A 26,732-nucleotide genomic window follows, 5' to 3' on the forward strand; every position below is an offset into this window, starting at 1 on the left:
ACATAAAAAATGTCGGCTCAAGGCTCGCGTTTGAGTCATTTTACCAGTAAACAGCTCCTCCTTTCCCATCCTTTCCATCCCACAATCTCTCCTTGTCTTCCCCATTGCCATTCCTCTCATGCAAGACCCGCACTAACCCACCCCTCTTTCTCTCAGCAATCCACCTATCAATCCACCCTCTCATCCTCTTCCTGCTCGTCTCATTGCCCACATTAACCGTCGGAACAACCTTCTCGATCTGCAGTGCCATTAAGAACAACGCCAGCTCCCGGAAGCTGCTGTGCTCGCTGTATGGCACTGCAAAGCACATCGCCTCAGTCGCATTCCCGCCCCGCTGGGGCACCAGATCTCGAGCCGTAATCTGCGGACGCCACTGTGGGCTGTGGAGAAGTTGCGTTGTGGGCAGAGAGTTGGGAGGTAGGTTGGCGAGGTTCTTGGGTGCAGACTTTGAGACAGAGGGTCGAAAATTCCAGCCAGACGGCCGGAACCCCACGATCTTGCTGAAGTGTCCCTTGAAGCCCTGGAGGTACTGTGCTAGTGTGTCGGCATTTATGTCCATCAGCGCGTGCATGTGCACTTGGGCTTCGCGTGGGTCGGAGGTCAGGAGGGCGGTCAACTCAGGGTCGTCTAGTTGGCGACACATGCGCAGCTTGGCTGGCGCTGCGTAAATCTTGGTCTGGAGGGCCTGTGCGATGCCTACACATATGCGTTCCTTGCCGATTGAGTATGTGCCGCAAACGACTAGGAGGCGGTTGCGAGGCTGACCAAGGAAGGTAAGGGCATTTGTGGAAGGTGAGCCTGATTTTTGGTTGCTGGACGAGGAAGAGAACGATGAACTGACAGTGAGAAACTTGCTGACGGATTCTATACCTGGTTGATGGCCCACTTTCCCTCGACATAGAAGCCCATCCCATACAGAGTTGTCGTTGGCCGTGATGCTCTTGTTGAGCATGGCACATAACTCTGCGCATGCCCGTATCACGTCACTTTGTGGGGGAAAGGAGTAACGTGGGTTCAAATAAGTGGTATCGAGATAGCAGACATCGATTTTCTGCTGTTTTGTGCGGCTTGAGATGGCATCAACGGTCTCGGGCTTCAACAGTGGATGCTCGACGTGAGCAGGACATGCTCGAAAATCGCCACAATGGAGTATTCTCTGTACTCTTCCGCCGCTAAGGATTTTCTCAAAAAGAAACATTGAACTTCCAGGACAATGATTTGCGGGGATCATGGTGACAGTGACGCCATCGGTATCGGGCACGGCCACAGTCGTGTTAAACTCCAGTTCAACGACATATTTTGCCGCCGTTCGCAGTTGAGACTTCACCAGCGATCCAGTTACTTTGCTGCAATAGATCGGACCATGCGTCCAATTGGCCGTCAATCCCATATAATGATCGCTGTGGAAGTGGCTGAGGAAGTATGCCTTGCACCCCTTTACAGCACCATATCGGAAGGCGTCCACGCAGATTGAGAAGCCCGGCATGATCTTGTAAAATGGACATGTCCGTTTGTACGCGGGCAAGCCGCGTGAGGCATGCTCGGCCGCAGCGGCTGTGGCCCAGGCACGGTCTTCGGCATGGCTAGACATGAGCTTGGCAAATGCTGAACTGGACGACGACGACCTTCCCCCAACAATGTTGTCATCAAGAATGATAGGATTCGGTTGTCCTTGGCGAGGAATTGCCGCTTTGACAGACCGACTTCCTATATTGATTCCATCAATGGCGACACCGGACTTAGGTTGTGGTAATGGGGTTGGGTTTCCATCAAGACATGAGTTGACATGTGCTGTAGCCTCGTCCACGCTGGCACCGGCAAGACTGCCGTTGCAGACAGGACAACACTCCTCCATGGCGTCGTTTTCATCGATGCCACTATCTTCTCTATCCTCTTCCATTTCAAATCGTGCTTGTTCTTCCATGTAGCGCATTGCTTCAAGTTCCTCGCCAGTAAATTCCTCATTCATATAGGCGTCACTGTCAGGATTTGCTAGGCATCCTTCAGCTCGGTCGGGTATGTCATCGTAGCCTTCATTATTGCCGAGCTTTTCGTCCATCGGGGTTTCATGCCATACAAATGGCACCTCCCTGTCAAGTCTGGTGCCATTGGTAAGTTCACCTGGTCCTAGATCCTTAATGGATATACACTCGCCGACCGTAAAACTAGATTCGTGCGATCTCACCCTTAAGTTTGAATTTTGCTTCTCATCTTCGTCCTCAGAAGATGAATCTTCAAGGAACGGCATTCCTGGCCTTTTCATCTTCTTTTTGATCAGACTTTCCTTGTCTCTCGCTTTCTCATGCGCTGACTGAGCCTCAGTCCGAGACTCAAGGAGATTACCATCCTCGGAATTGAGCCTCCTCCGCTTCACAGGCCCCCCTGCTTCGTTAAACCTCTCCGTTTCCCCTTCATCAGCATGGGAAATTTGCTGGGGAGGAGTTGCCCCATATATGTCCTCTTCATGGCCTTCACCATTGTCTCGCACTCCGACATCGAGGTATGCAGCCCCTGTCTGCGGTTCCTCATCCTCCTCATCTTCTAATAATGTACAGTCATTTCCTTTGCCGACAAAAAGCTCCTCATCTTCAGGCCGCGGTGCCTTCTGGAAGAAATTCAGGATACTGTGGTTGGGCTTCTCCTTTCCAAGGAGCACCTGCTTTGGCTTTGTCGTTGCTGTCGACTTTCCCGAGGAAGTCAACGAAGAAAAGGCTTGGGTAAGTCGTATTTGCCGTTTTTGCGGCGTTTTATTCGGCCCAGTCTTGGTTTTATGTGGCGTTGCGGATGAGGATGACGTTGAGGAGGATCTTGTTACAAGACGGGTCTGGGTCAGTTTTGACTTCGCCATTCCGTTTTTTCCTGTAATTATGCCGTGGAGGGGTAGAGTTGAATGGGAGTCGCTCAGGATATGGTATCTGATACTCCAAAAGGGCTCTAGGAGGATTGGCAGGCTGTAATAGGATGTGCTGAGATGATCAATTGCAGAAGATGGGAATGCAAAGACAAAACAGTGCCAGTCCAATAAAACATGATTGGGAGTGAAAGAGGTGGGGTGTTTAGCAAAGCCTTGACGCGGACGCGATCTCGCGTTGTCACGTGCATCTAATCAAAACACTTATCAGCCCGGGATTTTGGCCGATCTTTTTCTTCTTTACCTAGTGAACCAGCTTAAACCTTACCACTTATACAATAGACTCGCACTCACTTAGGCGTCTAGGTGTCTTAAACAAAAGCAAGACTGAAGCGTGGAGGACAAAGAGCGAACAAAAGGCACAGGACATGCAACTCTCAGTTTGGGAAACTCGACTGCAATCACAATCCCATTTCATTTTTGATACCTCCAGTCACAAGACCACTAGTATTCCCAAGAAGCCGATCGTAAACCAGTAACAAATTACTCCTCCGCATTTTCGTTCTCGTCGTCCTCGGCACCCTCCTCCTCCTCGTCTAGACCACCAGGGGGAACCTCGTACAGGCGGAGAATGCTCTTGTTGGGGTCCTTGACGAGCACATACTTGCCATCGTCGCGCTGCAGGACCATGTCAGCAATGGTGCGCACGATACCCCAGCCGTTGGACAGTTTCAAGTTCATCTGAGAAGCAAAGTCCTTGGGCTTCCAGCCGATGACGCCCAGGATGACGTGTTTGTCATTGACCTTGGGCGAAGCGCGTGACACGAAACTGCACTCTGGTTAGCCTGTCATATAGGCAAGGGGGAAAGAGGGAGGGCACCAAACGTACCCAATCTTCATGGTATCGGCATTAGCTAGAATACTCTGCACGGTCCAGCGAGCCAGCTTGCAGCTGTTGTTCTTCATCTCGGTAGCAACGACAGCACCGCGCTGAGAGACGAGCTTCGTCCGCCAGTCCAGGGCGCCGCCAGCGCCGGGAGCCTTGCTGTCGAACTCGTTGAGCGCATGGACCGTGATGAACTGGTCCTCACCAGTGGTGGGGTTCTTCTGGACAGCATCGAGCTCAGTGCGGACAACGATGAACACGGGGTCCTCCTCGCTCGTCGACAGGTCGAAGCGGCGGTACTTGTAGGCCTTGGACGCCGGCGGTTCAGTCTCCTCGGATGCGCTGTAGAAGGGGTTCTCGTGCGCCATGTTCACTTTCTGGCTCTCAACGACAACCTGGTTGGCGAAGTTGTGGTTGATGTAGGTGGCCTCCTCGGCCAACGCGCTAGGCTGGTTGATGCCATCGCGTGAGTTGTCGCCCTCAATCGGGGCGTCAGCAGCATTCTCGTTGACAGTAACCATGTCAAGCGCGGCATTATCACGCTTGTCAAGGAAAACCTTGTTGCCCTGCTTAACAAGAACAATATCCCACGGGTAGACAGACCGCGGAGCGCACATGAGCATGGAGAGGATGCTGTCCGTGGCAAAGATGGTGCCCTCGTCCTTCTCGGCCAGCTCCTGGATGACGGGATCGGAAGAGGTAGTGACATTGTACACGGCACGGTCGATGACCTCCAGCTTACGCTCGGCGTTCTTGACGGGAGGCTTGTCGTAGGAGCGGTCGTAGTAGTAGAGGAAGCCATAGCTGTCGAGGTCCTCGCCCTCATCAGCCTCCAGATTCAGCTTGGTGAGACGGTTGAAGTCAATCTCCTCAACCAGCTTCCAGTCAGGCTTGATGTTGATCGAAGCATCGCGAGCGCGGGCTGGCTTGTCGTAGTCCTTCCAGCCGAAGCGACGGCCGCGCGCTCCGGAGGAGCGGCTACCACCCCGACCATCGTAGGCACCGTAACCGCCGGTCCGACCCGACCGTCCAAGGGCCTGACGACCGGGCCTGGCGGCACCGGTGCGCTGGGTACGAGTCCGGGTGAAGACAGCGCCGCGGCCAAAGCGCGACTTGCCGGTGTCGCGAACATTTGAGACGACGGAGAATGAGGCCTCGTCTTCGGCGACAGGGGCAGCAAAGAGCGAGGCAGAGCCAGCGCCGTAGACCTGCTGGTCACGGTAACTCTTGTACTGCTGCCGGCTGCGGCCGTCCCTGCCCTCCTTAGCCTCAGTCCAGTCGGCCATACGGCCTAGCTTGTCGCCCTTGGAGTAAGGGGCATATGGGACGCCATTGAGGGTGGTCTCATTGGTGATTGGGGGTCCCCAAGTATCATCGGGATCGGGTAGAGAGTTGATCAGGTCGACCAGGGCCGAGGCGCCGGGAGGGGGGATTGCCATCTTGTCAAGGGAAAGACGGTAGGCTGCTCGGTCAGAAGTTAGCTACTAAGTTGGAGATATAAACTATACTGCAATAATCGGCCGGGCGAGGGTTGGGGTACCGACTAATCAACACGTAGTCAGATGGTTCTGAACCGATCGCTGAACAAGCAGCCGTCTGCCTGGCAACGCCCTCGCCTTTTTTGCCAAAGGGTCGAAATTGTTTGGTGGGGGGTGTGTGTGGTGTGGGGAGAGTGGATAGTGGGGCAACTGGTGTAATGAGCTGTAAAATTACCGTCACATATGGACATGAGTGGCCAGCCCCAAAGAATCCTGGAGCACACAGTGTCTGTGGTGAATGATTCATACTTTTCAGCCAACTAACTGAATCACTTTATTTGCAGTTCAGAATTTACCAACCAAAGAATCATGCAATTCGGCATTCACGAAAGACCAGATCACATAGAATTCTTGGTTGGAATTCTACCACTATCCTCGCCAGTTCATCACCTAAACAGTGCGAATGTCCAACGGTAATTCCGTACTCCATATCTTGCTCTGTACTGTGTATGCCAAGAACCTCCCTTGCTTGATCAAATGATGACCAGATCCCTCCCATGCTTCTCAACTTCATATTACCAGATGCGCGAGAGTAGCAGCTCAGGTTCCATGTATTCCACGGGAAACTGGTGAAATGAATGGTATTGATAGCCTTCATACATCGTGTGTCGAACGCTTCCTTCAATCAATATGCCACCCCCAGTTCCATCTTTGTCGCAAAGATGCTCTCCAGCGCATCTCGGACTTCGAACTCTTCCATGACAGCGCCAAAGCTGCCTAACAGTTAGCGCACCCACCCAATACACACAAATGTAACAAAGACAAACAACATACCCATAACACCGAACCTTCCCCTTGAGCTCTTCTGTGAGCCTGACAAAGTCCTCCTCCCTCAACTCAGAAAACCTTGGATGCCCCAGGATCATGCCCCATGCCATGACCGGCGTGATCTCTCCGTCTAGATCCAGCTTCTTGCTCAAGTCCAGGAGCGTGGTCAAGTCGGCTTTACTCAGTTCCCAAGTTCGCTGACCATGGTTCCCAACCGCACTTGTTGAGTCTTGACTAGTACCGCCGTCAGCCGAACAGGCAGTGTTACTCTTGCTTTTGTTTCCGGTGCCGGAGTGACTCCTATTGCCGTAACTGTCACCGAAAGGGATGTCGGGTGTTAAGTCGGAGAAAGGCTCAGGTGGGCATGATGCCATGAGCGCATGGCCACAAGGCTCGTTCAAGCCCGTTTCATAGTTGCGCTCCAGCAACCAGGGCATATGGTTCATGCATGGCTTCTCGAGGCTAAAGGCATTGGTTTGTCAGCCACTACTTGTCACCCATTTGGCTTTGATAGGAACAGGATGGCTCATACGTCAGCACAAAATCAATGCCAATCTGCTCATAGTCCAATACTAGATTTGGACCATGGGTCATTGCTTCGGCATTCGCCTCCATGGGCCCCTGCTGGCATTGGTCATGTCCTGGGGGATAGATCGCGCTGTGTGGTGAGGTGCCACAGCAGCGATGGCTTACCGTGCACGCAGACAGCGGCGGAGGGGTAAACGCAGTTGAGTTGCTGGATCCTGGGCCGTAGCTCCCGGCTATACTAGAACTGGACATGCAGCTGGTGCTTTGTTGGCTCATCAAGTCTTCTGTCACGGGCCTTCCATAGTTGATACCGACTTGGGCAAGTAGCGTCTTCAGGCGACGGTTCTCTTCGACTAACCGCTCTTTTTCACGGGCGATGTTGCTAAAAATTTCCCTTAAGCGGAGCACCTCATCCTCGAGTGCCTTGATGTAGGCTTCTTTTCGCTCCCGATGTGTCCTTTGAGCTTGCCGGTTAAGCTCTTGACGTCGAGTTAAGGCAGGTTTGCTGCCTGGCTTAGGACCACGCCTCTTAGGTGGATTTCCATCTGCGACTCACGTCAGCTTTTGAGATGCTCTTTATCTAGCCATCCCGATTGATAACAATCACATACCTCTTGTGGCCCTCTTCTCTGCGAGAGTCTTAAGAATACTCAAGTTAAATACAGATAAAGGGTCGGTATCCTGGCCGGAAGTCCCGGTACTATAGCTGGGCTGTGGTAACGAGTTTTGAGGAGATGCAGATGCCATTGTTCTTGAATCGTATAGAGATGAAAGGGATGGCTTGCGCTGTGGGGACGAACAGGTTGGCTGTGAGGGGAAAGCCGCAGCTATACAACCGATGTCAGCAGTCATTTTGGTAACAGTGCTTGATCCAGTATCAATGATGTTTGTCCCAGTTTGACAAGACTCTTGATAAAGTCCAATTTTAAATAGAAAGGTGGAAAGGGCTAACATTGGGATTCTATCCCTTTTCAAGCTTCCTAGCAATCAACATGCACGCTGGGATCAAACAGCGGGACGAAAGGGAGCGGAAGCGATCATTCATGGCAGAGCACTCACCCGATGCAACAATGGGAATGCGACAATGGTACTCAACAGATTGCAATAACAACGATAGGGTGCTCGCAGTGAGACAGGATAGTTAACAGCCTAGTTTATACTACAAAGGGTATGGGCTTGACGAGAGACTGGGCGTGGTGCTTAGCATTGAAGTGTAGGAGCTTAAGGATGATGATGAAACTGTTGCCGAACGGAGATGTGTCGGAGGCTATGGCCTGCAGGGGTGAAGGGGAGGGCAGCAGAACAGCCAAGCTTGGCAGTCGATACCACGAGATACAGCAAATTGTCCCGAGGATATAGGCTTTGTCTTGGTCATGTCAAAATTGTGATATCAGCGATGCTGTGTTAAACTATCGATGGCTCTCTCAACCAAGCGCCGAAGGTTAATTGGATCTTGGTCTTGGGAAGAACTCCACCGCGGCTCCAGGTCTGTGACGACTTGCTGATCTCGCAGCTGGCGCCAGCTTAGCGATCTTATCTTGACGTCTCAGGTTCCACTGCTGTGTGAACAGTTTTCAACTCCTGCATCCTGTGAGAGCTGAATATTCCATGCTATCGTGAAGTGGGATTTCATGTACCAGCTTGGATAAGATCTTCATATAGACTTTGTTCATATCACAAAAGTGCATAGTGTTGTTTGTATCCTGTCCATTCACTCTTCTGCACTGTATGGATCTGTAACAGCTCGGATGCTCTTATACTGTGTAGTCGATTCTCCACACTGGTTTCTGAGAGCCAGGACTGAGTGGCCAAGCTTTCGAGCACCGCACGGGACAGCAACGCCTCTTAACCCTAAGCATTCTGAGCTCTGTGATGTCCTAGTGTCTGTCTTTGCCTCAATGCTGCATCGTCAAAATGAGATATATGAAAGTACTATTTTGATATGGGTATGGTGCTGTGGTAATTGTGGTTAATACCTGCGCAGTTCAACAAGCGATCAGGTAGGTACCTAGGTGGTTTTTTTGTGCCCTTTCTTGGCCCAGTATTCGAGCTGGGCTTTCTTTTTGGTCGGTTAGATTCTTGCCGAGGCATTGCGGCTTTCCAACTGAGGATGGCTCAACCCAGTTCCGGCATACCTTCTGTGTTGAACTGCGCTGAAATCAACATTTTACGTTTGCTCTCTCAGGCAAGAGGGACATTCAGACCAGAGAAATACCTACCTTACGGACAAAGGGACCAAGAATATCCATCATGCAATCTGTTTTACAGTTATTGAATCCTTGTTATCCACTTCAGGTTACAGCAACGGCTCCGCATGTGACTGGTACCTGGACTTTTCCCCGCAGCTCGGCCCCTCGGTCGAGGTCACCGTTTCAAGGGAAAACCTCCGGCACTCGAACTTCTGAGTACAATCTCTCCATAAGTTAAGGTTGAAAGTCCACCGAGTCAGTGAGGCTTTTCACTTTGTTGTTTTATATGGCTTCATACTGATTCCTCCGTTCTATGCTGCCTGTGTGTTCTCTTCTGCCGGCGGCGCCAGCTTGAAAGCCGGTTCTTCAGCAGCGGGCAACATATTGTCATCAACATCAAGCTGCTTCAAGTTATCATTCCTTCGATCACCGCCCGGTTGCTGTTTTTGGATGTGTCCAAAGTTGTCTGGTTTGCCGCTCAGATACGGGGTGTGCACTTCTGCTACTTTCTACCTGTCCTTGAGGAGTCTTTGGCCCATCACTGACTCGTAGTTTAGGAAGCCCGGTAGTCCATAACATTGTGACATTCTTCAGACCTTGCGCAGGCCCTTGGACAACTGGGCTTGTTGGTACGACACGCCCGCCAAGCTCCGATCACCTCTCTCCGACCATTTGTCGCCAAGACCGGATCCTATCCCCACTTCCCCGGCACCACGGCTCCGGGACTTGTTTGGTCCACACCGTTGGGGTCCGGAACCTTGCTATGGCAGCACACTCAACATCACATCACATTCACTGGCTTTTGCCAATGGATGGGGCAGCCAGGATAAAACAACTCCTCCGGGTTTTGCTACGAACTCACCTTCGCGGGTTGATCAACCTCCAGCCAACGCTCCTCCTTTTGATGGTCACGACCATCATCCTTACCGCTCTTCATCCACTGAAGGTGCTCTATCCTAACAAGTGCTATGAACTCTCATCAAAGTTCATCCTCCCTGTCTGGAACTGGCTACAGTACCTGTTCGAAAAGCACAATGGTGCAACTATTACGTTTTCGGGAGATGACCTTCCCCCTGGAGAGAGCGCAATTGTCATAGCAAATCATATCGCTTGGGCCGATTACTTTCTCATCCAGGCACTTGCAAAAAAGGCCAGTATGTTGGGAAGGACAAGGTGGTTTGCGAAGAAAGAGTTGCAAGCAGTTCCAATCCTTGGTTGGTAAGTGTCTGGTACTCTCGTTGGCAAGGAGGGGTTGTTGGGGTTTTTGTATCGTATCAATTGCTCTCAATATGAGACATCTAGTCAGAACTGTGAGCCCACTAACATTATCATACATGTAGGGGGCTGGTAGCCATGGGAATGCCCATGGTCAGTAGGCGTTGGGAAGCAGACCGACTTGTGGTCAAGTGCTTCCTTGACAACATCGTAAAAGGAAAATGGCCAATCTGTAAGTCCATCTTTGGCTTTTCCAGTCCATCACTCTCGCCACTGTAGAGCATCTAGGGACTTATCAATGGACCGACCTCCAGGGCTTGTCATATTTGCCGAGGCCACACGCCTCGTTCCTGAAAAGCGACTTAAGTCAATGCAATGGTGCGAGCGCCACGGAAAGCCTCAGCCGAAACACCTGCTGTATCCCAGAACCAAAGGGTTTACCACAGTGGTACAGCGCTTGCGCGAAGCGGCCCACATCAAAGCAGTTTACGATCTTACCGTCGCATACCAGCGCGGTCGGGACTGGCTTGTCGCGCCTAATTTTTGGCACGCGCTCTCTGGTCCGCATCTCAGCGAGCCCGAAGAACGAGGCGGAGGCGGATACCGCTTTCATGTGCATAGTCGGCGGTATCCTATCGAGGAACTTCCCCGTGATGAGGCAGGATTAGCCAAATGGTTAGAAAGAAGATGGCTCGAAAAGGGGGAGTGGCTGGAAAAGAAGAGGATTCAGTGGGCTGTTGAGGGGCAGAGGGCGGCTGATATGGCCGGTTCAGCCCCATGTCCGTCGGAGGAGCTTGGAAAGCAGTGTAACTGACTGCGATTGAGGCTATATTAGGCCTTGATGTTTTGCTTGCCGCCCAGGGCGAAGTTAAAAGCGTAATGATAGTGGATAAGGCTTGAGTGTACACTGCCCCAACAGGGTTGGTCAGTGTCATAGGCGTGCTCCCAGGCCATATGCGATGCTATTGACCAAGACATATGGAAGTGATGACAACATTACTACTGGGCCTAACACGGAACAAGCACGAGGTGGCTTTTGTACATGACCGTTGCCGTGGCGGCGAGGGAAGGCAGCCGGTGAGACGGGACACTAATTCTGGTCTGACTTTGAGTCTTCCAGTCCGGTAGCCTATATGTAAAAACAAGTAACAACGTCTGTATAACCAGTCGGAAACGGTGCCAATGTGACACAGCATTGAGGAGGAATGAAGAAGAGTTCAGTGTCCATGCAAGGTCAAAACTGGCTGGATAGAGAGGTTCGATCATGGAGGGTAGTGCACTCGCTGTTTTCACTCCTCGATGTAGCTGCAAGATAGAAACCAGCGTTGAAAAGTTGGGTCTATCTCAACTTGATTTGTATCTTGAACGTTCCGGTAGTTCAATGCAGTGCATACCTTACATATAGTTGGCTGCCAGTGAAGTAATCATGTTATCTTCTAACTTACTCTTCGACCACAGCGTTGAGTTACCTAAGCTAAGAACACTGGTTCCTTGATGCAGGCAAGCCCGGGCATAAAGCGCGACATCCGTCGCCTCTCAATAATGTATAAGATAAGGCGGCATGAGTGTCAATTGTGTCTTTCCATGATCTGGTGAGAACAAGTTGAATCGAAGATTTTATCATCCAGTACGGCATTGTAGTCTCCTGATTGAAGAGACAGCAGCGAGTCTGGACCTCTTAGGGACGCAGGTACCCCTCCCGGACAAAACTCGAGTGGGTTGAGTGGGTTGACAACGTGTGCTGACCGTTGGCAGTCAAGGCCGGTAACCTGATATCAATGTTGTATTGCATATCTCGGGCTTCCTAGTAGGCAAGTCATCTGTGGCTGAAATATCAGCCAAATAGCCTCAACGGAACCGCTGCGGTGTTACATGGCGGGTTTGGACTGCCCAGTTGCTATGTCAACCGTCACGATTTCCACTACTCGAGAACTGTGTGCCAGGAGCAGTAACATATCGAAGGGTCGTATTCCTGCAGCTGAATGCTACCTAAGGTAGTGTCCTGTGGCTTTCTGTTACCAAGGAACGAAAGAACAGGTAGGGAGCACTGTTCCTGTGTTTTTCTTACACCCAGTAATTCTTATTACCTTGGTCATAAGCTCAGAGAGGAGTTGATGTGAGGAGCATGCTCAACTAGGATTTGTGACATAGGAGTCTCTCGGTTGTTACCAGAGCTCTAAGACTTGAATATAACAACTTACGAAAACTTCCCATGTCAATCATGCCCCAAAGCTCTTAAGAGATGGCATGGTTAAGTGAAGCAACGCAAGGATCAACCAGGTAGCCCTCTCTATTGGTGTTCAAGCTGAGAGCACGGGTGACCCACCAAGATCCAGACCTGCTCGAATCATTCTCATCACTTCAGGTTGTGACGACTAGAGCGTCATCATAGAACCGATCTTGCCTTACAGTCTGAAGTCACTGGTTGGCACAGTACGAGTCAGGGTCTTGGAGATCACCCTAGTGTAGAAGATGGGAGAGCGAAAGCAAGAACAAGAATTGATCTAAGATCCAATAGCAACTGAAGGGCAAGACCACAGAACTACAGATGCATGGCCAGGATGCCAGCAAGATACCTTGGAGGAGAAATGGGGATGATCGACGAGCTGCAGAAGAGGTGGGTAAGAACGCACTGCCAGAAGCAAGAAGAGTAAGATGAACTTAATTAAGGTACTCAGCCAATTAACGCTGCCGCGCGCACGGCGCCCACTATTGGCGGTGTTATCAAGCCTCTGGTGCGACTGGAAAGCATGCAGAAAAGAAATCAGTCAACGAATGGACGAATAGCTTGATGCAGCAATAGCTCCTGGATGCAGCAGTTCGCAGTGGGAGCAGCCGTCTTTCGGTTTGACCTGGGACGCTGGCAAAAAGGTGAGGTCACGTTGGAACTCTTTGACTGGCATGTTGAGCAGCGACTCAGCGAAAATAGGCAGTCCGTCAGCTGACACGGCACAGTGGCTGGGTCGATGTGTTTCTGGGAGCTTGAGCAGGCTAGGAGTGTGCTTTTTATTTATTTAATTTATTTAATCATGTATCTTATTTTATTTTATTTTTTGCGGCCATCCTCGACCAAAAGTAGCTTGTATGGACTAGCTTTGGATTATTGACCAGAGTGATGGTGGGCGGGGCATTCTGTCATTCCGTTTCTTACGCTCCATCCTTTAAATCGGTGTGAGGAACTTGGCTCTTCAAACCCCCCAAGTGGCTGCACACTGGAATCTGGAATGGGTCTCGTTGGAGACACCTTGTAAATGTATTGCCTTTGATACAGGCATACGCCTGACTGGGCAACGTAACCAGACTATTCCTATTCCTTGCGGGCTTCCTTCAGAGCTAAATCAAGGCACAATGCGTCTCAGTCTCATAGTAAGCTTCACGATAGCATACACCTACCTGGGTAGGGATGGGTAAGGTTAAATGTAAGGGAGGTAACCAGAAATTGACTAGCTTTGTTTGAATAACAGCGTTGATACGGATGCCAAACTTCCATACAAAAAACTTGACATTGACTGACGTTTGAAGACAAGCAGCCGAAAGCTGTGGAACAGCAGCGACGGCTTGGGCCTGGAGCAACTCCAGAAGCATCCCAGCACAGAATGTTCAAGTTGTGGGAATCTGATTGGTCAGCGTGTGGGGCTTCCCCGCTTCTAAGGGTACCTCACAACGCGAGTACAATGGAAAAGCCAGGCCGAGCTGCCTTGGGACAGTGCGTACACAGTGTGGTGAGCACACCATAGCGCCTTTTTGGCCGTACCGCACACTTGAAATCCAACGATTGGAACCTGATCCAACCTTGCGCTACCCAGTCACGGCCATTCTCTGGCGCTCTGTTCTTCGAGCAGTTGACGGGAAAGCACAGCCGATTATTATCGCTGATTGCATTGCATCGCATTGCCTCTGTTTTGTCAGAATTCATCACAACACAATTCTAAAAGAATACTAGTGCCAAAAAGCTGACACCGACGCCACCTAATAATCAACGAACAGCAAACAACACCCCCCAATTCGCCGCCTGAAACGGACCACACTGTTGGTGCCCACTGCTTTGGGATATCATCGTTGGTTTGTCTTGGCTCGGGCCTGTCTCCCGAACAGAGATCCCCACTTTTCACCACCTCAGTCTTTCCCGCCTGCACCAACATAACCAAGTGAGGCCAGTTCAGCGACAACAACAGACCACCACCAGGCAATCCTTTGCCCAGGGGCCGGAGACACCGTCCCGTGCTTCCACTGATTGACCGGACGCGCAATTGTTGCAGTCCTGTGAACGATCTCCCTGCAGCCTCGACTTTGAGAGCCGGTAGAAGCAGCATCGCCGCCCACGCCCAACACTCAACCCGAGCCATCCGGCAGCTTGCTCAATCCAAATCATCTTGCCGGTAGCCCTCCGATCATCTGGGTTCTCCGCTTCCTCGGAGTAGAGCATTCACAGCGTCGGGCATCCCACCGCGTCTTTTATTGTCGCGTGTGCATAGCGGCCCCGCATTCCCGGCAACCGCGCAGTCTCCGATTTCTTTTTTGGCCCTGAACAGCGGCACACCTCCGTCAAACCGTGCCACATTATGTCTCAGACTTGTGCGCTGATCTAGCTCTGGCTTCTCTGCCAGAACCTTTTCTTCTGTTCTGGCTGGCTCCCACCGGACCCCCAAACTGCCGTCAGTTTACACATCTTCAAGTCGACCAATCCTCCTCCCGATTCCGCGGGGCCCTAACTGGTCCTTGGGGGCTCGAAACACCCTCTGCCCGTGCAGCAGTGTCGAGTTCTAGGGTCTGAGAAACTTCTCGTGCGAATTCTTTTTCTTTTTCAGTCGAGCGTCGTCAATACCGCTACTATTTTCTGTCTTATTCCTTTACGACGAAGAGATCCGAACGGTCATGCTCCATAATACTGAACCGGCCTCCTTCTGCCTCTGCATATGGTAGTATTGAAGAAGGAATGGATCGGCTTTCAAACCCCGAAGCTACAATGGACGACGAGTCTGCCATTGTCACGCCCAGAATGCTGGTCCCCCCGCCCTCCCCCTCGCTCCGGGTTTCGGCTTCGGCCAGTCCAATGGAAAGATCCCTCAGCGAGAATATTCGGGAAGAAAGGGAGGAACTGCGTGAAGCGGCCGAGCAGACCCTCAATGCCATCATGGACTTGAACATGGATGGCACTATCCGATGGGTTAGCCCTTCGTGGGTGGATGTCATCGGCACTCAGCCTGACTCTGTTGTTGGCACCCCTATCGCAAACCTCATCGTGAGTGACAACAAGAATATTTTCGCAGATGTGGTCGAGAGCATGAGACAGGATGATAGACGAAGCCAATTCATTCGGTTTGTGGTCAATCTGGGCCCCTCCTCCAAGCTCTGGCCCGTCGACGTGCCCAAGGCCCCCCCAGAAGAGCCCGCCCAAGCTGTGGCTATCGACATAGAAGCACAAGGTATTATGATTTACAGCGGGGCCTCTGGTGGAGAGAGTCATGTAAGTTTTTGTCTTCCCCTCGCGTTTCGTCGATCGCCTGCGTTTTGTCAACCGTTGCTAACCGTATGATTTGAGACCATGTGGATGATTCGACCATGGGTTGCCCCGCGCGAAATCAAAATTGACCTCCCTAGAGTGATAGTGGAATCACTGGGGTCTGGTGCTGAGGTTCTTGCTAGTTACCTCACCCAGTTGGCCGAGACGGGTGTGGAGGATCCAGCCCAACACCCACCTCCCCTTCCTGTTCTTTGTCGAATATGTGAGCGCCAAATCTCGCCATGGTGGTTTGAAAAGCACACAGAACTCTGCTTGCAGGAACATCGAGCCGAAATGGATGTTCAGATGGCCCAAGAAGCTCTCACGGAACACCGTCATGCAATTGTAAAGGTGCTGGATGCACTTGAAGCACGGCAGAGCCGGTCAATGACAGGAGAGCAATCGAGTTTGCCCGTGGCTGAATACAAAGGTTTACCCATCGGTCCTCCCCCATCCTCGAACTCGTCTCCAGGCAGCGGCTCGCCAGTCCCCGGTGCTCGATCGCGTGACCGCTCTTCTGGCTTTGGGCATACACGAAATCGGTCGTTTGCAGTTCGCAGACCGCAGGCGAGAATAGTTGAACTGCTGCTCGATCTCTGCGATACGGCTCTGGAGATCAGCACACCAGCACTCAAGGATAACTCAGCCAATCAGGCTGCTCTTGGCGAGTTTCGCACCCAATCTCCCCAATCTGAGAGCAGGATTGCTCAAGTAATGCAGTGGGAGACGCCTACAACGAACACGCTGGAACAAGAACAGGGTCTTGCACTGCTCTGTTCTGACACCGAGCATGTTGTTAAGCGCAAGGTCGATGCTGTCCAGCGTCACCGTAGGATTTTGGAGTATTCTGAGCGCATCCGCATCGAATTTGCCTACATGGTTCAAGACTGCATCGATGCTGCCATGCGCAAGGCTGCTAAGATAGCGGCAGGTCGTTTGAGTGACTCGACAGAAGAGGAGGAGGAGGAAGACATCGAGATGCCACCAGTAATTGAGGAAGGTGTCTTTGCTGGCTCTTTTGAAGACCCTTCTGCCCTGGAGCTGGCTCTTGAAAAGGCTGACATTGAAGAAGACCCCGACAAGCGAAGACTGTCGAGGATGCTGCCGTCTCCACGATCTGCGAGCCCCAAAGAGTGCCCAACACCCCGATCGACCCGTGGCGTCGGGGGTACTATTACGGGGCCAGCTCACTCCCGTCGTGGTTCGATGATATTGGAAAGCGATGCGTGCGACAGTGACGGCAGCCTGCTGTCTTCCGTTGCTACCAAGCCCCCACAGCGGACAGATTCTCCCATGTCCGAGTTTGGTGATTTGCGCAGACACGCAAGTCAAAAGAAGCACAAACGCAGGAGTTTGATCCTGCCTGGCGCCGTGTCTCCGCGCAGGCAAGAATCGCCCTCGAGAGCAGGGCATCCTCCTTCGTCACCGTTACGCATCCATAAGCCTCGGAACCTGGCATTCCCTGGTGTGGACACTGCAGTCGTCTCTCCCGAAGCCTCTCCAATGTTGCCAAGCAGCGAATTTACATCGCCGAACGCACACCATACATACCATCATCGGAGGCAATCGTCAACGGCAGTTCCCATGATGCCACTTGAAGGGGGACCAGCCAAGCCGCCTCCTTCTCCTCGTTTAAGCGCTGTGGTCGGTGGGCCACAGGCTAAAGCAGTTGCCCCGTCAATCAAAGACTTCGAGATCATCAAGCCTATCAGCAAGGGCGCTTTTGGTAGCGTCTATCTGTCCAAGAAGAAGTCCACTGGGGAGTATTTTGCCATCAAAGTCTTGAAGAAAGCTGACATGGTGGCCAAGAATCAGGTTACCAACGTCAAAGCCGAGAGAGCAATCATGATGTGGCAAGGAGAGAGCGACTTTGTTGCCAAGTTATACTGGACCTTCTCGAGCAAAGATTACCTCTACCTGGTCATGGAATACATGAATGGAGGCGACTGTGCGTCTCTGATCAAGGTCTTGGGCGGTCTGCCAGAAGACTGGGTTAAGAAGTACATTGGCGAGGTCGTCCTGGGAGTTGAGCATCTGCACAGTCGAGGCATCGTACACCGCGATCTCAAGCCTGACAACCTGCTGATTGATTCCAAGGGTCATCTCAAACTAACAGATTTTGGCCTGTCGCGCATGGGTTTGATCGGTCGGCAAAAGCGGGCTCTCAACAGCGGTGCTGAGGCAGCCCCTGATATTCTCAAGCACGGCCCGTTTGCTCGCTCGGCTTCCATGGCCTCATCTCGATCCACGTCGATGGACCTCCATGGCCGAAGCCATTCGCCTGGATCTACTCCGCTTATGACGCCGAGCGACTGTTACCCGTCGAGCTTGGGTCAGCCGTCATGTTTTACCTTGGGCTCCCTTTCTCAGGAACCTCGTCGTGTGTCCGCGCAGCGCAGCGATAGCAACGGGAGCGAGGCTCTGACACACATGATTAGCGGGCTGTCTTTGAATGAAAGTCACAACAACTCACAGGCCGTCTTGTCCCCGCCAGAGGGCGGCGAAACGGAAGCCGCTGGCTCACCCGACCTCGTTGCGTTGTCCCAACCATCTACTCACAACAGCGTGGAATATAGCAAAGAAACCTCCGCGCAGTCTTCCATGCCCCCACCGAATTGGGCATTGTTTGACCCTGAGGACACCAACCGCCGGTTTGTGGGCACGCCGGATTACCTGGCCCCTGAGACCATCAAGGGTGAACCCCAGGATGAGACCAGTGACTGGTGGTCTGTTGGGTGCATCATGTACGAATTTCTCTACGGCATCCCTCCTTTCCATGCGAGCACTCCGGATGAGGTTTTCGAAAATATCCTGGCTCGTAGGCTTCACTGGCCTCCTGAGGACGAGGATGAAGTCTCTCCTGAGGCCAAGGATCTCATCAATAAGCTTCTATGCATGGATCCTCAGCAGCGACTAGGAGCAAATCGTGATGAGAAGTTCAAGTCTGGTGGCGAAGAAATTCGCAGCCACCCCTGGTTCAAGGATATCAACTGGGACACCCTCCTTCAGGACGAAGCGCAGTTTGTTCCGAATGTTGAGAATCCCGAGGACACCGAGTACTTCGACTCCCGGGGTGCAACGCTGCAAAACTTCGCAGATGAGATTGAAGACCAATCTTCCACAGCGACACCCCCTGTCGCCGACTACATTGATCGTCCCCATGATGCTCTCTCACGTGCCAGGGCACCCATTGGAACGCCAAAACGCTCGATGCCATTGCACATTCCCCCGCATGTGCGGGACTTGAAGAGCAGACGTCTGAGCGAGCCTGTTGCTGCCGATGATTTTGGCAACTTCTCTTTCAAGAACCTGCCAGTGCTCGAGAAGGCCAACAAAGAGGTAATCCAGAAACTCCGGACCGAAGCTCTGGCCGCACAGAATAAGCCCATCACCCCTGGAGGACTAGGAAGCCTCACGTCTCCTGGACCAGGTACCCTCGAAGGAAGCCCGGTTATTAGTAATCCGGTTCAGCGAACGTTATCGAATGCAAAGGCTTCTCAACGACCGCAATCTCCTGGCAGTGTCAGCCACGCCAACTCCTCCCCTAGCAGAGTTTCGCAGCCTTCATCCCCGCTTCTTGTCTCGTTCCATGCCCCAACGACGATAGAGAATAGACGTAAAACAGCAAGCAATGACGCCAACACTGCCCTGCCGTCTGGGAACTCGCTGCAGCCGGGCACCTTTATCGAGGTTGCTCGCGTCCCTCCCAGTCTTCAGAAGGCCGCCACTACCATTGCTGCAGCTTCTCCTGCCAGAGGCCGTGGCCAGGCTCCCCAGCTGCCATCATCTCCTCAAAGGACTGTTCCGTCCCAGCTAATTACTACTCCCCGTCATGGGGGTGGCCCTGCTGGTGGCCGATCTCGCTCCTTGACTGTTGGTTCCCAGGAAGGTAGTCCTATTGCTGCAGATAGCCTGATGGCCCATCACCGACACCGTCGCAGCCAGCTCTTTGACATGTCGCCGTCTTCCTCGGACAATGAAGGAGACAAGGCTGCCTTGCTAAGGGTGCAACGACGCCGTCAGAGCTCCAGGAGAATGTCGACTATCTCGACGGCAGATGCCTCTGCTTTCCGTGAAGGCCCCACCTTCCGACCATTGGATGTCCTCATTTGTGATGACCATCCGGTCTCCCGGATGGTCATGGAGAAGCTGCTTGAAAAGTTGCGGTGCCGCACAATCTCAGCTGCCACGGGCAGTGAGGCTCTCCGTTATGCCATGAGCGACATCAAGTTTGATATCATCTTCCTTGAATACAAACTCCCTCAGCTCACTGGCTCTGATGTTGCCCGCATGATACGAGATACTAAGAACACCAATACTCATACCCCTGTGGTCGCTATCACATCTTATTTGAAGGAACTGCCTGCACCTCAGTACTTCGATTCTCTGGTGGAGAAACCCATTAGCTCATCCAAGCTGACAGAGGTGCTGAGCACACTCTGCCACTGGAAGCCTGCTCCCTCTGCCCAGACCACTACCAGCTCGTCAACCTTGGCGATGCCGCATCCTGCCACAGCTACCCTACGCCAAGCAAGCCTGCGTGCCGAGTACAGTCCAAGTACAGCTTCGGCCTCATCCGGATACGCGTTGCAGTCCAACAGCAGCTTCCGGGAGGATTCAGTCACTTCTAGTGTCTATGGCGATTCGGAATCGGTCGCAACGGATGATATCCCAGTGCTCATCAGCCGAAAGGCTACAAGCGACTGGGATGAGAACGGACTAGGCATTACAGGCCCCGATGATCAGTCTATCCAGTCTTCCAATAACAATACAGTGTCGCTCCCGTCACATCCTCGCCTCTACGCACAACAGTCTGCTCCGGCTCAGATGGAGCATCCTGTTCCCCTGCGAAGCAACAAGATCTCTAGCCCACATCATCCGTCCTTAGATAAATTCCGCTCTAAGCGTGATTCCATAGAGAGACGTCCGGGTGAGGGAAGCGTCGACTCGGCAGACGACGAAGATGAAGAGTTTGGCGGCACAACCAGTGGCTTGGGTGTGCTGGTATCAAGTGGCCATCCGAGCAACAGCAGCGGTAGCTGCAGCACTCCCGGATCTCCACTGAGCATCGCTAGCACGGCGCAGGCACAGTATCGCAGCAAGACGGTGTTACCGTCGTCGAAGCTGGCCATTGAGATGATGAGGGCTAACAGCCATGACAGTGTCCCCACTCCAGCTGGCGATAAAGCTGAGATTGGGGCTTTTCGTGATGAAGCGATCTATGCTAGCCCGAAGGGTTCGCCTGACAGCACTGATAGCACGGTAGGGCCCGCCACGGCGATTGAGGTAGCTACAGTTGCGGCACGGGATGTGACCGAGAAAACTCTGGATCAGCAGACGGCGTGGCCTAAAGAGGCACAACAGCAACAGCAGCAGGAACAGGAGCGAGAACCGGTGAAGGTTCCTACGCTTCTAGAGCGAAGCCCAGCTACTGCGGCTTTGACCACGCCATCTCTTACTGCGATGACTGTAGAAGATGATCGGAGCCAGAATGTCGTGGCAGCTACCATCATCCTCAGCCCTCCGTTACCTGCGCCTGCAGCTGAAGCATCAACCCCAGTCCTCCACAGCAAGGCAGAACAGATTGTGTCTGCCGAAGAAGAAGTGACTCCCCGTCCGCCAGCTGTGACAACATTAGTCCAGGGAGATTTTGTCGATGACGATCCCACACCGAGACGGCCGCCTGTTCGGACAGTGGACCGGGATAATGATATGTCGCCTTTCCCTGGGGCGATTTGACAGCACGTCTTTTTGCAGTGAACGTTATGACTCCGTTGGTTTTGATGCGGCCCTTTATCTCTGACATTGAGTCAACGACCTTGAGTTTCCCCCTTCTATGCTAGCTAGTTAGGTACTAGTATGAATGATGAATGAATGGCGAAATGAGCGAGGCGTTAGTGGGACATGGACATTAACATAACTCGGTTTTGGCGATGGTTGTGCTTTTGCACGTCTGCTCAAAGATACTACCATGTGATGTTGCCTAGATGGCTTTCGTCGTTTCTTTTTACGACTGATCGAGGCTGTTTGGTCTTCCCACTCCCGTTGGACTGCAGATAACAAGAGCATGATAAGGATAGGTAGCTAGGATGAAGGCTGAATCTGGATGGAAGCATGGGTTTTTAAGGGTTTATTTTGATGTGGAGCAAAAGGTCAGGTCTAGAAAACATTGAAGGAATGGAAAACATAGTGTGTCCACGGCTGGATGATGAAAACTCAATTTCGATCTAAAGATGTGATTAGGGTTGGTTGGTCTTCGGCTCCCGTCTTTCCAAAACAGGATGAGACGTCACATATGTCTGGGTTTTGAGGCCACCTTATGTTGAGGAAAGTCTGAACCTACTCAATGAAATTGAAAGTATTCCCTGAAACTTGGCTCATAAAGTTGTTATGCTCGTTAAGGAGACAAACCTGCCACTGAACTTTGCCAGCCCCTGGCCATGTGATAAGCCTGGTCGGTTATGGATCTGGGCTTTGAGACCGTGGCCTGAGTTCGATCAACTTCTGCTGTATATAACTTGGACAATATTTCCTTCTCGCTTTAAAAAGTACTTGTCCCTTCTTCAATAATTTGTCGCCGATGACGGGCCTGTCTGAATCATTGAGTATACTTGAGAATTCGAAATTTCACCGAGCCGACACCATGCTTACCAACATATCAACACTCGGAGAAAGCTACACAGAACGCAAATCTTTTCTCATTGATCAGGCTCCTACCTATTTCTTGATGAAGCAGGTCATGATTTGCTTGCCCCCCAACCACCTCGTTCATTAATGGCAAGCTTTGGCGAATGCTATCGTTAATAATCAGCAAATCTCCGATTGTGGCCGAGTGTAACCACTGCTGATATTCGGTTGCTGCATGCAACGCCAAGCTGTTTGTTGAGATTGTCCCTCTGGACTCGTTCCCACATCCTCTGAGCTGTTTGCATGCGGCAAAGCCTATGTGTGGGCAGTTCGGATTTGTTTACGACGGGAAGATGGAGTTGAGGGAAGCGGCGGTCATGGAAATATTCCACAGATTTTGGTTTGCATGTTCTAGGTGCTTCATTGCCGCCTAAGGAAACAGGGTAACACAACATAGTTCTCACAGATTGCGCCTCTACAATGTGATCCGGTTGCCGATTTGGCCAGACGGTATCGGACGTCCCTGGCTCAGGGCAGGAGAGCACGAGACCTCCAACTGGAACTGATGGGGGTTCCTGTGGAAATTTCGGCAGTTGATTTAAGTTGACCAATAGAAATGCGCGAATCGAGCCCCTGGCTGTTTCTTGGTTTGTGGAACCAGGCCTTTGGTTGCGGCACAAACCTTTTGAAGACACGAACTGTCTTGGTCGGGTCCAATCAACTTTGACCTCTTGATTTCTTTGCCGAAGAAATGATTTGGCTGGATCCGGTCAGCAGGGTAACTCTCGATTTGTTTTACTTTTTGGTCCCCGCCCTTCCCGCCTTCCCTTTTTTTTTTTCGCTGCGGTCGCTCTTTGAGCTCGTGCCAAGCGAAGAGGTTCAAAGCCATGGAACGCTAAGGTTGGCCCTCTCGATGCGGCTCGTCCAGCTGGAAACCTATCAACTCACCACGTGCGTGGGGCTCTCACTCTGGTTGGCTGGTTTCGCCGTCGGGTCTGGAAGAGAGCTGGGGCCAAGGGAGCGGCTCTTCGAGGACTGAAGATGCGGTTGCAGATTGTGGGGTGCCAAGAGAGCCAAGAACAGGGCCCCAACCGCTGCCGCTGTCGTGAGGTGCCACCAACCGCCACGTTTGCGCCGAGGTTGCTTCTTGGCCACCGCCACAGAAATCTCGGGCTCGATGACAGCCTAGTCGTCCGTCGCTGTGTTTTGGGGCTATGTGGCCAAGAAAGCTTGGTATTCTTGACTCTTACAGCCAAGAGGACCAAGAGATGCTCCCGCTATGCGATCAGTAGGAAATTGACTCGGCAGCAGCATGTGCATCATAGATAATCAAACCAAGATCTCGGTGCGACCTGTCTGCGTTGGGAACTGGAGTTAAGTAGTTGCAGTGCGCTACTGCACACTAGTCGGCAAGAGAGGCGGGATGCCAGTGCGGAGGACCCGGGATGGACCCATAGCAACGACACCATCTGAGACGCAGCGTGCGTTGTGTTGAGGGGCCGACAGGCAGAGAGGCTTGAACAGGCGGGGTTCGAGACGCCAGCGACCGTCGAGGACCCTCGAAGCGATGAACAAGAGGTTGCCAACGAAGAAGGGGACATCGGGGTCACGACAGATGGCAAGGTTCTCAGCATATTCTCGGCATCTGGCACTTCTAATGGGATCTGGCTCGTCACACACAAAAACAACGGCAGTCAGCGGTTGGTGCAACTCTAGACTCGATTTCGATACTTGGTGCTGCTCTTGATATGCCGGGCACAGAACGTACATACCTACATACTTACAGAACGGCGAGGATCCAGTGAGCGCACATGCAGAGGTTCACTGTCGCACAGCACGCTACGCGAATGCAGGGCCCTCTTGTCCAGCAGAAAAGCGTCAATAAATGCGAATGCCGTTATGTGGCAGCGGCCCATCCATGAATCCTTGTGGTCGCGTGAGGGAAGAGCATCCCGGCATGCTGGGTTTGCCTGAAGAGGCAAGCTGGTGGGGTTGGTTAAACTTTTGTCTCCAACGCTCCCCCACGGTCTTTTTAGTTTCGAATGGTCAGCGCCGGGGATTTGTCGTCACACAGTCTCCCCCGTTTCCGGATCACCGGCGTCTGATGAGTCGCTTGCTCAGCCAGCTCTGCATATTTCTCTCGCGCTCCGTCCTCTCCTGTAGCCTCGAGCTTTCTTCTCCAGCGGGCACTTCCTCCTCGACCATCCAACCTGTTCTATCCCACACAAACCGGGGACAGTCAGCCTTGCCGGTCTGTTGGAGGCTTCAGCCAACAACATCCCTTTTGCTGAGCATATCTGAAGTTTATTGTGGCTCAACCGCAAATTTTGTCCTATTCCTTTTCCATACTTGCGTCCACGTCCTCTGGATCTCCCTTGATCCAGCTCTTTCGCGCGCGAGCCGCTCGCCGCAACCGTCGCAATGGTGAACTCCATCCGGCACCACAGCCATCACAATCCTCCAATTGGGCAGATTCCTGTTCCTCACGGCCCTGACACCGGCAATGAGCACGACCACTATCCTCCTGGCAACCCGCCGACCGACCCCGAGGATCAGCGTGCCATCTTCGGCTACCTGACTCATCCAGACGATTGCTACACCGACGACGGCGTTTACTGGGCAGATCTGCCTCTCAAGAAGCGCCTGGCATTCGTCAACAAGGTCCACAATGAAGAAGCAAAGAAGGAGCTCCGCCAAATTGGCAAGATGATGAAGGCTGATCCCCTCAGCCCGATCTCTTGGTACATTCACAATGCCGTCCTCCCCGGCGCTGGTCTCGGCCTCGAGGGTTATGTCCTGTTCAGCATTGGTAACCTCGAGCCCCTCTTCCGCAGCACCTGGCCGCAGTGCTGGGGTAAGGATGCCACTGTGTGCAGTCAAGACTGGATTGCTTCGGTCACATATCTCGAAGTCATTGGTATTATGGTTGGCCAGGTGGCCGTCGGTGTTATTGGCGATTGGATTGGTCGTCGTTGGGGTCTGATCCAGGATGCTGCCATCATGTTCGTTGGCTTGCTCATGATCACTGCCAGCTGGGGCTTGACCCTGGAAGGCTGGGTTATCTGCTACGCTTGGTCTCTGTTTTTCTATGGTACGTCTTGGATTATCTCGTTTTTGATTTTTTTTTGTTCGTGTTTGCTAACCTGCTCTCTACCATCCAGGTTTCGGTGTCGGTGGCGAGTATCCCATTACTGCCACATCGTCAATGGAGAACGCAGTTTCGGCTGGAAAACTGTCGACCCGCGAAGATCGCATGCACCGTGGACGTAAGGTCACCTTGGCCTTCCTCATGCAGGGTTGGGGTCAGCTTGTCAACCAGGCTTTCCTCATCCTCTTGCTTCTGGTCCTGCACCACGGTGACGGCGACCCACCGTATGGCACTACGACCACCCAGTGGATCTGGCGTGTTTCGTTTGCTGTGCCTGCTGTCGGCACCCTTTGGCTCGTGTACTATCGCGCCTACAAGATGCCCCATGCCGGTCGCCAACTCGCCGCTGCGAAGAGGAAGAGCAATGTCACAGGCTACGATATCGAGTCGCTCAGGTTGACCTGCACCTTCTTCGGTGGTCGGTTGCTCGCCACGGCTGGAACATGGTTTTGCAACGACGTATTCTTCTACGGCAACAAGCTCTTCCAGGCCCAGTTCATCGCTGTCATCAGCAGCAACCCGTCCTCGGTTCTGACGGGCTGGATATGGAACTTGTACAATGTCATCATCTCGCTGGCTGGCTACCATCTCGCTTCTCTCCTCATCGACCACAAGCTCTACGGCCGTAAGATGATGCAACAGGTCGGTTTCCTGATGTGTTTTATCATGTTCATTGTCCCCGCATTCAACTACGAGTATTACACCTCGCCAAAGGGTATCAAGGCTTTCCAGGCCATGTACTTCCTTTCCTCCTTCTTCAACCAGTTCGGCCCCAACAGCGTCACCTTCCTCGTTGCCGGCGAAGTATTCCCCACTCCCATTCGCGCTTCGGCACACGGCTTCTCTGCCTGCATCGGCAAGTCAGGCGCTCTGTTGGCTTCTGTTCTGTACAACTACATCGACACCCAGACCAAGTTCCACGTTGTTCCATGGTTTGGTCTCGCTGGCATGATTCTCACCTGGCTGTTCCTTCCTGACACCACTGGTCTGGATCTGAAGGAGCAGGAGCGTCGCTGGCACTACATCCGCACTGGCCGCGGTCACGAGTACCATGGCATTGCCATCCATCCTAAGCATCTCTCCTTGTGGGAGCGTCTCATGGGCGTTGGCAAGAACTACGACCCCGAGAAGGACCTCAAGCAGAAGATTGAGGATATGCGCGAGGAGTGGACCAGCAAGGAGCGGCTGCGCCGCGAGAAGGAGGTTGGCGGCCAGGCTGCGGGCGACCTGGAGTGTCTGGACGATGATGAGTTCAACGATAATGTGCACCGCTACTTTAGGGAGACTACGTCGGAGCACCTGTACGTATCGGGCGCGAACCCGGCAGTTAATAACAGCGATGAGTCGGAGAAGGATCCGGAGAAGGTCAAGAGGGTCAGCAGTAGTGATGAGATCGCTCCGGTTCCTGCTACGCCTGGCGCGCAGCAGTCTGGGAAGAAGGAATCGGCGGCGGGTCTGTCGGAGAAGTCATCGAGCTGA

At 52.6% G+C, this 26,732-nt stretch overlaps 5 protein-coding genes across 5 annotated transcripts; 3 read left to right on the forward strand and 2 right to left on the reverse strand.

Annotated features, from left to right (window-relative positions):
* Nucleotides 1-40: 40 nt before the first annotated feature.
* CTHT_0003590 (eukaryotic translation initiation factor 3-like protein) lies at nucleotides 41-5,176 on the reverse strand (the record flags this gene model as incomplete). Its single annotated transcript, XM_006690841.1, has 3 exons — nucleotides 41-2,807; nucleotides 3,399-3,680; nucleotides 3,741-5,176. The coding sequence occupies 3 exons, from the start codon at nucleotides 5,174-5,176 to the stop codon at nucleotides 41-43; spliced, it is 4,485 nt and encodes a 1,494-aa protein (XP_006690904.1).
* Nucleotides 5,177-5,900: 724 nt separating this feature from the next.
* CTHT_0003600 (uncharacterized protein) lies at nucleotides 5,901-7,318 on the reverse strand (the record flags this gene model as incomplete). The annotated part of the gene is made up of 5 exons (XM_006690842.1): nucleotides 5,901-5,988; nucleotides 6,050-6,505; nucleotides 6,576-6,664; nucleotides 6,737-7,116; nucleotides 7,183-7,318. The coding sequence occupies 5 exons, from the start codon at nucleotides 7,316-7,318 to the stop codon at nucleotides 5,901-5,903; spliced, it is 1,149 nt and encodes a 382-aa protein (XP_006690905.1).
* A 2,250-nt stretch (nucleotides 7,319-9,568) lies between these two features.
* Nucleotides 9,569-10,789, forward strand: CTHT_0003610 (uncharacterized protein; the record flags this gene model as incomplete). Its single annotated transcript, XM_006690843.1, has 3 exons — nucleotides 9,569-9,978; nucleotides 10,101-10,207; nucleotides 10,290-10,789. The coding sequence occupies 3 exons, from the start codon at nucleotides 9,569-9,571 to the stop codon at nucleotides 10,787-10,789; spliced, it is 1,017 nt and encodes a 338-aa protein (XP_006690906.1).
* A 4,152-nt stretch (nucleotides 10,790-14,941) lies between these two features.
* Nucleotides 14,942-21,217, forward strand: CTHT_0003620 (serine/threonine protein kinase-like protein; the record flags this gene model as incomplete). The annotated part of the gene is made up of 2 exons (XM_006690844.1): nucleotides 14,942-15,442; nucleotides 15,518-21,217. The coding sequence occupies 2 exons, from the start codon at nucleotides 14,942-14,944 to the stop codon at nucleotides 21,215-21,217; spliced, it is 6,201 nt and encodes a 2,066-aa protein (XP_006690907.1).
* Nucleotides 21,218-24,526: 3,309 nt separating this feature from the next.
* Nucleotides 24,527-26,732, forward strand: CTHT_0003630 (uncharacterized protein; the record flags this gene model as incomplete). The annotated part of the gene is made up of 2 exons (XM_006690845.1): nucleotides 24,527-25,196; nucleotides 25,267-26,732. The coding sequence occupies 2 exons, from the start codon at nucleotides 24,527-24,529 to the stop codon at nucleotides 26,730-26,732; spliced, it is 2,136 nt and encodes a 711-aa protein (XP_006690908.1).

The sequence above is a fragment of the Thermochaetoides thermophila genome (assembly GCF_000221225.1).
Source record: "Thermochaetoides thermophila DSM 1495 unplaced genomic scaffold scf7180000011806, whole genome shotgun sequence".
In the NCBI taxonomy this organism is placed as follows: domain Eukaryota; kingdom Fungi; phylum Ascomycota; class Sordariomycetes; order Sordariales; family Chaetomiaceae; genus Thermochaetoides; species Thermochaetoides thermophila.